Consider the following 13893-nt stretch of genomic DNA (forward strand, 5'->3'; position numbering starts at 1 on the left):
CAGCGAGAGAGATGCTCAGAGAGTCATGACGCTGGAACTTGCTGTTCGACACAGAAAACAGAGCAGGTAAAACAAATCTGAACTTTTATTCTGTTCTTCAAGCTTCTACAGGGTTATGATATGACTGTATTTTTTCTAAGCCAAATGTATATCCTTTTATATACATATGTACATCAAAATGTCGCATGTAACGTCAAAAACTTTCTTTAATCTATAATGTACACAATACAATAACAATATTTTGGACAATGTGTAACATCCTGTCAGAATTTCCTTACAGTTTACATTAGACATTCTAGTCAAACCACACTGGCTGAGAGAAAAGAATAAGAACACCATTCGAAAATGCAATGTAAACCAGCATTAAAAACATGATGAGGTGCAAGAAAATCACCCAGAAATGTGTGTGTGGTGTGTTGAAAGGTGTGATCTTTAAACATTAAACAATCTTATCAGTGGCCTTAAATTCACAAGAACTTACTTTGTGACTTTAAGACAAAGTGTCCATAGAACAACAAATAGCACAACAGTCGTTCAGACATGACAAACACACTGACAGGTTTAAATTATTTCTTTAGAACTGAAGTCCAGTGATAAGATTGCTTGATGTGGAAATAAAACGAACCATAATAGCTGGCATCTGGCAAAATAATTGTCTTTGATTGATCTTTATTTCCGGGCTTTCCCTCACAAATATTGACTTGTGAACTTAATTAGTAATTTATTAATCGTTATATTAAATACACAAATGCACAAAAATAAGGACTGTCAAACCCTATCATTGCTCTCACTGTGACTGTAATGGTTTCTGTGGTCTGACGAGCATTCCTAAATGAAAGACTTTCAGTGTTTTGTTCATGAGGCTGCTAACAATTCACGCTTTGTTGTGCACAAGCTCCATCTGTATGTGTGATATTTCAGACACTCCTACACCTAGAATACTTAATGTCCAGGGTGGGTGATTCTTCAAATAGTTGAACTCTTGACTTTATCTTATTAAAATACAAACTGATTTATCAATGATAATGCTTTACATTTCTGCATTGGATTTTGGGTGAGATTTGCTGTACTGCATTGTCCAAACAATCAAAAAACATATAAAAATGTAAGAGATTTTTTAAATACAAAATGCAATTATATGACAAAATTAAGTTTTAAGATTAAAAGCAATTTCTTATCAATCTCTTATGAAAGGAGCAAAGTGGAACATTCCCTTATTTTTACACTTGTTTATGAATGTTGAACTTTTGTATATTTATAATTTTGTTTATATTTAGTAAAGTTCAGTAATTGGTTTCTGTACAACTCTCTCTCTCTCTCTCTCTCTCTCTCTCTTTCTCTCTCTCTCTCTCTCTCTCTCTCTCTCTCTCTCTCTCTCTCTCTCTCACACACACACACACACACACACGCACGCACAAACACATAGACACCTATTGTGTCTTTAGATAGAAAACTATCACACAAACCTTTCTGCATTTAAATGTTTTCAATAGATATCATTATGTATGATTTATAAAATGTTTTCCTTCATGCGGACCTGAAAAATGTCCCCACAAGGTCAAAATCTAGTGATATTACTATCTTTGTGGGGACATTAGCACACACACACTTTGAGTCTACCCAATGACCAGGGCAACAGCTGTTATGTGTCACTCTGAATTATGGGTTCGCAGTTCCTAGAATAGAAGACACAGTCCATAAGAGATTTTGGTCTGTATGAAGTCTGGAGCACTACACTGCGCTGAAACTTTTGAGCTTGGTCTGTATTTAAACTTTCTGCATGTAAATTAATAATGCTGCTGTATGTGTGACACTTCTGTGTTCCTCGAATGAGAATGTACAGTACAATACTTTGTCCTATTTGTATTTGTACAACAACACTATTATTCCGATAAATGGCTAAATTCTTTACATTCTGTCAGTCGGAACACAAGAAATGATGAGGACAAAATTAATGTTTGAGAAATAAAATTGATTGGGCTTTACTGGTTTACAGGGCTGGTGTACAGTATCCATGAGAAAGAAGGTGTTCTAAGAACATAAAGAAGAATAGATAAAGCATTGAAAAAAAATCAGCTCACACTGCTTTAAGAATATGTGGTCAAATCAATGGTAAACATTCATAGTTTTTTATTAATGTCCTTCTAAAAACGATATGATTTTATGTTCATTTGATGTCTTTAGTATAGGAATATAACCAGACAAAACATTTATTTTTACCATTATGGATTTTATCCAAAGCGACTTGCAATGCATTATCCTATACATTTGTTTCTAAGTATGGGCAATCCCCTGGGATCGAACCCACGACCTTGGCGTTGTTAACGCCATGCTCTTACAAATGAGCTACAGGAAAGCAAAAACAATGACTGAATGTACAGATCTAAAGTACTTTGCGGAAAACATTTTACAAAAATATGTTTTAACTATAATAAACACAGAATAAGTAAAGCGCAGTGACGTGCTATGTGGCATGCATATGTAGTCCTAAATTAAAAATCTACCAATACGCTCTGAAAGGACCTGCCCAAGTTAAACACACTTATATGACTTTATACACACACACACCTAATTCTTACGAACGGCCAGCGATAAGAATGTGTTTGACAGCAGCTGACCAATGTGATGAAAAAAAAAACATGAAGCACTCGAGTCTGGCACTTAATTCTGGTGAACTGATAACCAATCATGAGAACTTTAAAGCTCCTTTGATACAATTCAAAGGGTAAAAAGCACTATAAAAATAAAGTAAAAACACCAAAAAACCTACATACATATGTACATGCATAGGCTTAAAATATTATGTTATAGAATACAAAACACGTGTTATTATTACTTGTTTTCTAAAGATGATCTATAGATACTTTAGATACTCGTTTTATCAACAAGTCAAAGGAGATTTAGCAATAATTGATAATATATGAAAGAATAATATATGAATAATATATTGACTTCTTTATAACTTCTATTTAATGCTATACCGATCCAACACAATTATTGTCTTTGAATGATCCTCATTTGTGGGCTTTCTGGAAAATATTTCTCTTTATTTCTCCAGGATGGAGGATCAGGACAGGGTGAGTCAGACTTCTAGTGTCGCCACTGTATCCTTTATACCGAACAGAGACCAAGTGAGTCATAAACACATGTGAACAAACACACATATTTCATAAAGACCGATATATAATATGTGATTATATGCTTACAGTTTCATGAAAAGGTGCAGACATTTGGAAAGAGATGTCATGCGGTAAAGAGGGATCCAAACTGTCCGGTGGTGATCAGAGGATGGCTCTACAAGAGGGTAACGTGACAGCACACCAGAACATCATGCATTAGCCTGGCAAATTTTTTTATAATTCAAGAGTCACTCTTTTACACCTCAAGAGACTTTTCTTTACACAAATAATCCCCAGCAATGTATGTATAACTGTCTTTGTCTTTATCTATAGGACAGCACTGGATTAAAGTTATGGAAGAGAAGGTGGTTTGTGCTCTCCAATTACTGCCTGTATTATTATAAAGGTAAAACATGTGATTGATTTGTATGTAAGTGTGTGTCTGTTATTTTGAACTGAGCTTATAAACATGTTGTTGTCTAGACAGCAGAGAGGAGTCTGTTTTGGGTAGTATTCCTATTCCTAGCTACAGGATTCTGTACTGCTCCCCTCGAGAATGCAGGAACCGCAAATACGCATTTAAGGTGAGTGTGCACACGTGCACCTGTTAAACACAGCATGCACATATGTTCTTTCTCTGATAGTCACGTTCATGTGAATGCAGGTTGTCCATCAGGGGATGCGTCCATATATTATGAGTGCTGAAACTCAAGAGGATATGTTGGGCTGGGTCAGAGCTCTCAGCCAATCAGCAAATATGGAAGCTGATGACATCCTCAACAGGTGAACTTCCTGAGCACAATAATGCCACTGTTTTGAATTGTTCCGAGACTTAGAGGGTTGAGGATCTAAATGCAGCTTTAATAATCCTAAAACTGTACAGACAATGGTTAGGGCAAACAGGCAAAAACGAGGTCACAGGGGATGGTCGGCTGTAGAGATTCACAAACAATATACAATCCAAGAAAAACTTGACTTCACAGTGATGAAAGAACATACCAGGCTTATGTAGACAGAAGTGACAAGGTTTACTAGTATCAGGTGAGGATGATCAACATATTGAATCCAACAAAGGGTTATGGAAAATAGGCGTCCCAAATCGGATACTCAATGAGTAGGTACTCAATTTCAGTAGGTACGTACTCAACGGGGTAAAATGGGTATTTACTGTCTTCTGTGAATGGGTGCATTATGAATGCGATCAGCAGTTGTCCACCATATCGATGATCTTCTCCTTTTTATGGTGGGGAGCAAATTACGTTTGTGGTACATATCCTCCAGCTACTGTACTGGAGTGTACACGGCCCAGAGATTAACCATGTGACGTAATAACAAGCGCAACAACTTAAGTTCTGAGAGACCGGTGCATTATTAACATCAGTAATGCTAACTTTATCTTTCATGAGTTTTCAAAGCATTTGCAAAATGTTTGTAATGTATTCACAAAGAAGATGTTGGGCAGCTGCTCGACGATCTCGCCTTAGGAGAGCACTGCTGATTTTATTTTCAAGGAATATTACTGAAGAAGTATTATTGCTTATAAATTTAGTGTACCCTAGAAATGCATTGCTAGCTGACACCTACACTTGTGCACAATATTATTGATATGTGCTGACCAATACTTATTCATTTTTTCCCCCCTAAAAATGATATATTGTATTAAAATAGGCAAATAAATGTTATTGTATTGCCATCTATGTATTAATACAGACTACAAAATGTGAATGCCTATGTTTTCAGGGAAGCAATGACATAATGCATGAAGTAATGTAATATGTTTTATTTACAAGAAACTAAAGAACAAACATGAATAAAAAAATGTAAATTTGATGCAAGGAAATAAATGAACATTTACAAGTAAACATCAAATAAATCAAAGCTTTATTTCAATTTATTGTTGTAACAAATTCTACTGCCACCTCACAGCTGACCACCGTCGCCACCTTCGTGATTTTAACGAGTGTGCCCATCTTTCCATGTGACAGTCATACAAGATTCAAGTTACCTCTGTGATTTGTGCTCAATACTGCATTTAAATGTGGAGTTAGTTGCACGCGTGTTAACTCACTGTTAATTCAACTCAAATGCAGCATTAATCCTAAAACAAGACAATGGTCAGGGCAGGCAGCAAAAAGGCAAAGACTAGGTCACAGCCGATGGTTGGGGCAGGGAGTAGAGATTCACAAGAAATATACAATCTAAGGTCAAACACAAGTAAGCCAATAGACGAGTATGCTCAGAAATGCAATGTAACACAAAAACAAGACTTTGCAATGATGAAAGAACAGACCAGGCTTATGTAGACAGAAGTGACAAGATTAGTAACTGGTGAGGATGATCAACACAAGGAGTCCATCAAAGGGTTATGGGAAATGTAGTGTGCAATGCCAGTTCGGTTGATGAGGGGAGTGCCCTCTAGTGGATCTGAGAGGGCACTCCAGCTGGTAATTGTCACTGCCACATCTTTAATGCAACATTTAATAGTGTAATTCCTTTATATACAAATGTTGATTTGACCATAATGTCTTTTCTTCATTTCTAGACGCTGTAGCAGTTTTCAAGACTTTACGCAGATGAGAGATGATGCCGAAATGATGGAGCTCCAGCAGACATTTCCAGAGAGAAACACCCAGACGACAGCAAAACTGACCCGAGCGCAGACAGAACCGACTCTGCAGGATCAACCCATGATGGGAACGAAGACATCAGAGCTGAGAGGCAAACACGGAATCAGATCCCGGTAAATCATCCCACAGCATCTTTTGTTTCTTATTTTCATTCTGTATAACCCACATTAAATGGACGTTTATGTGTGATTTTTGTTTGCTCTGTCAGTGACCCTGAAGCTCTCCAGCAGTCTCAAAGTTTGGGAAAGGCAGATGAAGAGCCCTTTTCCTTCCAACTTCCGACAGAAACTTTAGGAAATCTCCCTTTATTTGCCAGAGATCAGTATGGCTGTCAGGGTAATGTTGGAAGAGACGGTTGGCCGCTGGATAACAGCTCCAGCGCTCCTCTATCACCCTGCATCTATACAGAGAGAAGACACCTGGCCGACACTGTGAGAAAACATCGTTTGACTTTTCAAATTTGCAGAAATATAATAAAACAATAGAACTTTATTGCAAATAGTCACTTTAATTTTCTATATGAGTTTCAGAGATTTCCATGTGGAGTGTGCTATTGTTCAGACTATCACACAGCAGAACACATGACACTGTGTAAGGTAATAGAAATCCATAGGATCTTATACTCTAATTACAATAAAACTACAAAAATAAAATGAAATAATAAATACACCTTTTATTAAAATGATACATGAACAAATCATTTCCCAAAACAATTCAACACACTTCTGAAGAGAAAACTCTTACAGAAATGTCACATCTATTAATACATTTTTTAAATATTACTGGACCATTGGTGTGCTGACTTACCTCAGACTTACATTCGAGTAAGTTGTTTGTGTAAATGTAAATCTGTGTACATTTCTTTGCTCTGATGAACACAGAGAAAGATATTTGGAGGAATGCTTATACCCAAACAGTTCTTGGCCACCATTGACTCCCATAGTAGACAAAAATACTTTATAAGTTCTTTGTTCTGATGAGCACAAAATAAGATATTTGGAAGAATGCTTGTAAGAAAAAGTCATTTTTTGAGTAAGTAGAGTGAGTGAGTAATTCATGATAGACTTTTCAGTTTTGGGTGAACTATCCCATTAAAGTTCAAATATATTTTCAAGTTTACTTTGCAGTAATACTTGTATTATTATAGTGTACTTGTATGTAGCATTTCAGCACTACTTGGGATCAAATTGGTCCTCTTTTTAATTTATACAAGTGTACTTTTAAGTGTAACAGTAGTAAACTTTGTAAGTATAAAAGTAAAATAGTATATTTTAAGAAGTACATAAAAAGTAGGCTGAAATTCTACTTACATTTTGTTTGAAACTGAAAGTTATCACAGTAATAGAAAACTTGAATAAACACATTTTTTGTTTGGGTTAGTTCTAAACTGAATGCAAAACTGAATTTCAACACCCATCATTTACACTGTGTGTATTTTTATCTTTTCAAATCCATACTAACTAGATTTCACCAAACAGTATGTACAGTACAATACACATGAACATTTATACTGATGTCACGTAATTAGATTTGATCTTTTTGATCACAGACAGGAACATCTGACATACTCTTTGGGAGAGAAGTGCAGCCAATAAGAGACCTGGAGAATGACACAGATGTGAGTTTACGGTCATATGTGTGCGAGAGAGTTTTTACACGGAAAACAAGGCTTTTGTCAAACTCTCTGTTTTGCTCACTCAGGTGGTGTTGACCCGTTTGTGTGGTTGTGATAAACTTCTGCAGTCTCTTTCAATGCAGTTGACTCAACTGCATGCAGATAAAGTCAGTCTCACACAATGACATTCATGAAGTAAAAATACATATTCCTTTTTACTCTTTATTTTTCTTTTATCAGAAAAGTGTGGAGTGTGCTTTAGAAAGAAGATGGTTTGAGATGGATGATGTACTTCCTGAAGAACATGATGTATCCCAGAAGGCTTTGCTTCAGGAGGATCTGGTTACACTCAGAGCAAGAATATGTGATGTGTCATCGGTACCGTAATGTCTGACAATGTCACGTCAAAAATAAATATTATGATTTTGCCACTTCAATAAATTAATGTCTGACTAAAATGCATGTAGCATACTACTTCCAGGTACAACGCCTTTCCAAACACACTGACTTGTTTTGTTTGTTTGAGTTTCACGTTTACATAAAAATGTTCTAGAAGCTAAATAATTTAAACCTTCCTGGTGTTCTCTGTTTCACAGGAGATGGACAGACTGTGGAGTGACTATGAACGAATGGAAAGCGAACTCTCTGTCTTCCATTCCCATTTTCAACACATTCTGCATTTTGGAACGCCACAGGTAACACACTCAAGTGTGTGCGCGCACACACAAACGCACACACACATTGAGAGAAGAATTGTGATGTTCAATGTTTATCACATGTGTCACAGGAGCAGATTCAGGCCCAGCGGCAGCTCTGGATGATGGAGGACATCTTGTGCGGTTTGAGAGTCAACAAGAACCGTTTACTGGGTTTGCAAACACCGGGAGGTGGGCAGATGTGTTCTAATAAGTTAATGTGACGGTTTCAATGACTGTCTACATTCATAATTTTGTCTTCATTTTTGTTTTCCAGTTCCTCAGCCAAAAACCCTCCCCTACTTTGATGGAGAGTTCAGAGGTCATGACATGGTAAACAGACCCGGATTACATTCACACAAACAACAATTACATCATCATTTTTATGTATCACCACATGATGGCAGTGGTGCTTGTTTTGTAAATGTCAACCCCACACTGAACTCTTGTGTGACAGGACTGTGTGACTCAACTGGAGCAGCAGGACTTCATGAAATATCACCACAATTATACAAGAAACCTCAAAGAGATCTCCGCCAGTGACAGCAGGACCAGCTTTGACCATGACACCAAATTTTCAAACGAATCCCCTCACGAGCCACTGCAACTGACACGCGTGGTTACATCAACCCTTCCGACACCATTAATGGCCGAGTGCATCTTTGTAGAAGACCATGAACAGATCCACCAGCAGTCAGCTCTGAAGAACAAAAGGATCCCCCAAAAACCCAGCAGAATGCGGCATGAGACCACTGACAAGACCAGACGCTGCCACTGGGCAGATTTGCCAGAGGAAAGAGACAATCCCAACAAACAGAATGAGTTTTCTGCAAAGGCTGATGGAAAAGGCTGGATACACCTTCAACAGCAGGTACGGTCGTGTTTGTTTCAATTTAATTCAGTACAAAGACAAAAGCTTTCCTTTTATTTTACATATGTGATGTTGCTTTTACTAAAGCTTCATGTCGAGATGTTTCAAGTATTTGTGAACAAATAGTATAGGCAATGCAAGTTTTCTAAAAAAACAAAAATATGTTTACAATTGGAAAAGTCAAAATATTTATGCTGCAGCGTCTTACATAATGTTTGTGATTTATACTGTATGTTGCTGTAAGGGATGCACTGATATGTACATTTTGGCCGGTATTCGATAATTCTTGACCATTGGAAGCCGATAACCATTATATCGGCCAATATACAGTACCTAATATAACCTCTTCTGAGACTGAAAATTCTTATTTCCCCTGAAAATCATGTATCATGCCTTCTTGCGCCAATTCAAGAAGTTTTATTTGAATTAATTTAAATAAGATATTATTTAAATAATAGATGTTCTTCCAGAGCAACCCTGAAAGGTGTTCTCAATAGCCACAAGTCTAACAGGTTTCAAGACAGAAAGCATTCAGACAGCAGTCAGCTTAAAACAATATGCTTTTGTTCCTAATAAATATTTATCTTCATACTACAACAATATTTGCTAATAGCAGTAAGTGAATGATCATGACAGAAAGACAGTACTGTAGTAGATTTTAACTGTGAGCAGCGTGCAGCGTGCAGCTGAGGTGGTTTAACCAGAATAAATGATTAATAATTTATCGTCTATAATATATCAGCCTAATTTTTATTATCAGCCAATACAGATTTGGCCGATACTTTTTCGTGCATCCCTAGTTGCTTTTGAATAGCTGTCAATGGTGAAAGAATCTTTCATGCTTTATAATAATGTGCTGTTTGTGCTTACCAGCTATAACTAACCCTACACTGAATTTAATAAGTCCACCTATGATTCCAATAACAGTAATGATTATAAATTAGATATTTTGTGCATGTGTGCATGAATGCATGTTACAGCTCGAGCCTGAAGCTTCATATGTCACGAACGGCGAGACTGACTGTGACCTCGCCATGACCTCTCAGAGACGAGAAAATAAAGTCAGACACATGGAGCGTGAAGATAGACCCCTAAGGTATGAACATTTACAAAAACTACACTGACATTTAAAAACAATTACATTTATAGTAACAAAATTAGTCCATTATTCACCACGTGTGGTTTAAACCCTGTATATGGAACACAAAAGAAGATATTTAGAGACATTTTTCAGTGGTTTTGTGTTCATAAAATGGAGGTCAATGGAGGGCAATGTTGCTTGGTTATCAACATTTTTCAAAATGTCTTCTTTTGTGTTCTGCAGAAAGAAAGTAATTCGGGTTTAAAATTACATGAGGTTGAACAAATAATGAAAAATGTTAATTTTGGGGTGAACTATCCCTTTAAAGTCTCCGGAAGATGGAATTTTGAATAAGAAAAATAGTGGGTGTGGCTTTCGTCTTTCTCTTTGATTTGATTGGATTTATAAAACAGCCGTTGCATTTAAACATGGCACTGGCAGCAGACTGACAGTTGAAGGGGAGGAGTTAACGGATGCTCCACCCAAGTCGTCTAACATACGTGATTTAAGATTGATAGTCATTACAGGAAGGAAGTGCATTTTCAGAATTTTTTAAGATTATGAGGGCACACGGTTTTTAAAAACAGAATAACCCACATTGATAAACGATTTACTATAAATTCTGCAATATTTCATGAAAATTGTAAAAAAAGAAAAAATTTCACCGGGATAAAAGTACTTTAAATGTACTTTTATACATTTTATATATAGTGTATCTGAAAGGCCACAGCTCTTCTGTTTTTTGCCAAGTGGTTGATGTCCTTAGGACAAAATCATGTTGACCCTGGGACAACATTTAAATCTAACAATCAGATTTCAGAAATAAGTTTATAGTTGATTTTTAGTTTAATCTTCCAACCAGGATTAGGTGCTCCTAGACCACTGTTTTTTACATATCATTTCCCTCTGATTTTAAGGGTAAGTTATGGTTAGGGTTGGGGTTTGGTGTGGGTTTAGGTTTTATTTATCAAATGTTTTCTAACCACTTGGCAAAATCAGGTTGAGCGAAATGGCACAGTCATTCAAAACTTACTCCAGTTCTAGTGCCAGTTAATATTTTGTCTTGTGAATGCAAATTGCTGCATTTCTTTGTGCATTATAGGATGTGCATGTGTCTGCATTTATCTGCTGCATTTTAGATTGTGTGATTATGACGTATTTTAATTTGGTTTTGCCTGACAAAAGCTTGATAAATTATTCAATTCAATTTATATATCGCTTTTTACAATGTGCATTGTTCCAAAGCCGCTTTACAGGTGAAAATAAGAAAAACATAGAAAAGGTCAAACACAGCACAATACATTGTGTTTACAGAACAAGCAAGTTCATTCTTTATATCTAATGAATGCAGTTTCTGGGTGAGCAAGCCAACACTGCCCTGTGGTGAAGGACTCAAACTTTATCATTTTTATTTTATTACATTGTCTTCAGGTTTAATCACGACACGATTTTTTCTCAGACTTAATTATTATTTTGTTTCATTATTTGGGGGACAGACACAGTCTATATGCATTTGGGAGCATTAACATTTTTAACAGTTGAGTGGGAGGAACACAAACTATGGTTAAAGTTTTGACTTACTAGTCAAATGATGCGTAGCGTCTGTGAAATGTTGTCAGCCAATAGTTTCCTTCCCTGAACAACCATTGTGTTTTCTTCTTAAAGGAAGAAACTGTGTTCAACGAAACATGTTTGCTCGTGTTGCTCAAAACCTGTTAGACCTGTGTGCACAAATCATTTACAAAAATATTTGTAGTGTAACACTATTTACAGTACACTACTTTTTTCCATACGGTAAAATGAAAACGAGGAAACACAGCACCATTAATGCGGTCCATACAGCTTGTTTTTGGTGGACTATTTCTTTAATGGTGAATATCTAGCCTAAAATAATCAGAACATTTTTTCTTTCATATATTTCTTTCAGTGCGGTCATAGAACACTTCACAGACGACATTCAATGCTTGGGACTCATTTCAGCCAATGAGAAAGAGACAGATACCAACAAGTGCACAACAGGTGCTTTGGAATCATCCTAATATAATCCCTCTAGTTTATAGTGTTTATGATTTCTCATTTTTATTGTTATTTTTTTATTTTCTGTCAGATGAAGCTGTTCTACACTTGAATAATGGCTACAGTGGCAACAGGCACACAATTCAGAGCAACGGCAAAGAGATTGCCCGTCTGCCAACACCCCACACTAAATTGAAGAATGTGATATCACAACAATCCTCATGCAATGACATCATCGTAATAGAAAGCCACTCCATTAATCATATCTCAACACTGACTGTCTTTAAGGGTCATCAGGGAAATAATCAAACAAACAAACCTCAAAAGAAAACCAGAAACTCTGACGGACAAAAGTTCTCTGGTAATCTTAAATCAGAGTGTTTTTTGTCAAACAGGCGATGGTGTGAGGTGGCCCCGGCCGACCATCAGAAAGCATTTCTCCTGCCTCTGGAAAATCAACAAACAGACCAAGAAAGCAACCGGAAAGCTCAAAATGTTGAAAACAATTCCAGTGTTCATGAAGGTCAGAATGGAGTTGACTTTGAAGAACGCCAAAGTCCCAAAACATCCAAGCAACTGCAGGACGCTCAATCTAATCAACCAATCACAACATCTGACAAACAATCTACATGCACCCCTGACCACTCCAAACCGGACCAGTGCATCTATGAGGAAATCCAGATGATCCCACCCACATCAGAAGATCCCAAACCAAATCAGAACAATCACTCGCAGACATCGATTGTCACGGCAGACAAGGAACTTGCCACTGAGGAACATGGGGAGTACAGCTCAATAAACACAGAAAGCAGAAAGTTTCAAGAGGTGTCCAAAGGTGGAAAAGGAAGTGATGTCACATGCAAACGAGGGAAGGGACAGAAAGGTAATAATTCCATCATGAAGAGTTCTGTGGTCAATCATCATGTGCAGGATTGCAGGCCGCGGATTACCGTGGTAAGCACCAGTCTGTAGACCAGGGATGTCAAACTCAGTTCCTGGATGGCCGCAGCCCTGCACAGTTTAGCTCCAACCAGCTCTAAACCACACCTGCTTGGAAGTTTAGCTGAATCAGGTGTGTTTGATTAGGGTTTGAGCTAAACTGTGCAGAGCTGCGTCCCTCCAGGACCTGAGTTTGACACCTGTGCTGTAGACTGTTAGTTTAGAACGACTTCAAAAAGTCAATGAGACAGAAAAAAATATGAATATATGAGAATGAGACAGATAACAGGAAGTTATACGCAAGATAAAATACTGAAAAAAATTCACTTTTCTTTCATATGCTGAATAAATAATAAATAAATGAAACAATAAAAACAATCCAGTCACCAAACTCAGTTTGTGTGAAGCTTATGATCTGCAGGTTATTCTGAGAACAGAGATGCGGAATAAATTCTGTGAACTTTTTTTGTGGTTTTTACTATTTACAGTATATAAAAGTAGTTCAAATCTCTTTTCAATTTAAATGTATATTTCTATAGTGCTTTTTACACTTTTACATTGTTGCAGTTAGGCAACTTTTTACAAAATAAGCCTAAATTTTAAAATAAACATTATTGTTGCAAATTCATATGCAAGATATGTGTTAGCATTTCAATGGTAAAAATAATTGTTCGTGAAAATAACGCCACCAAATAAAATTTAAATATTACTTAATGAGATTAAAGATTAAATGGAAAATGTTAATACAATAAAATAAATAAAACATTCATTGTTTCTGAGTGGCCAACTATTGTCTAACATTATATTCTCATGTGGCTTATGTTTTTACATAATAAAAGTGATTACTAAAAGAATGCTGTACTTTCATTGTCACAGTCTTGTGTTGTTGTGGTAGTATTATGTTAATAAACATTGTTGGACAAGTCAGTT

At 36.6% G+C, this 13893-nt stretch overlaps 1 protein-coding gene across 4 annotated transcripts; it reads left to right on the top strand.

The window, feature by feature from the left end:
• Positions 1–13817, top strand: si:ch211-234p6.5 (uncharacterized). 4 transcript variants are annotated; one of them, XM_056738417.1, is made up of 19 exons: positions 1–66; positions 3059–3131; positions 3209–3304; positions 3453–3525; positions 3603–3703; positions 3784–3902; positions 5662–5859; positions 5955–6177; positions 6271–6342; positions 7296–7364; positions 7448–7528; positions 7602–7739; positions 7958–8056; positions 8149–8248; positions 8334–8389; positions 8514–8927; positions 9908–10023; positions 11936–12027; positions 12116–13817. In XM_056738417.1, the coding sequence occupies exons 1-19, from the start codon at positions 26–28 to the stop codon at positions 12994–12996; spliced, it is 3042 nt and encodes a 1013-aa protein (XP_056594395.1). In that variant the 5' UTR covers positions 1–25; the 3' UTR covers positions 12997–13817. The 4 variants fall into 4 exon arrangements, with proteins under 4 accessions (XP_056594395.1, XP_056594396.1, XP_056594397.1 ...); XM_056738418.1 differs by having other exon boundaries at positions 6277–6342; XM_056738419.1 differs by lacking the exon at positions 11936–12027 and having other exon boundaries at positions 12420–13817.
• Positions 13818–13893: the final 76 nt, after the last annotated feature.

The sequence above is a fragment of the Triplophysa dalaica genome, chromosome 23 (genome assembly GCF_015846415.1).
Source record: "Triplophysa dalaica isolate WHDGS20190420 chromosome 23, ASM1584641v1, whole genome shotgun sequence".
Taxonomy (NCBI): domain Eukaryota; kingdom Metazoa; phylum Chordata; class Actinopteri; order Cypriniformes; family Nemacheilidae; genus Triplophysa; species Triplophysa dalaica.

What these genes read in the sequence shown, in the direction of transcription:
- si:ch211-234p6.5 (XM_056738417.1), top strand. Translation starts at nt 26, where the DNA reads ATGACGCTGGAACTTGCTGTTCGACACAGAAAACAGAGCAG. An exon ending in AGTTCAGAGGTCATGACATG is followed by an intron (nt 8,390 to 8,513) that starts GTAAACAGACCC and finishes CTTGTGTGACAG; the next exon opens with GACTGTGTGACTCAACTGGA. An exon ending in GGATACACCTTCAACAGCAG is followed by an intron (nt 8,928 to 9,907) that starts GTACGGTCGTGT and finishes TGCATGTTACAG; the next exon opens with CTCGAGCCTGAAGCTTCATA.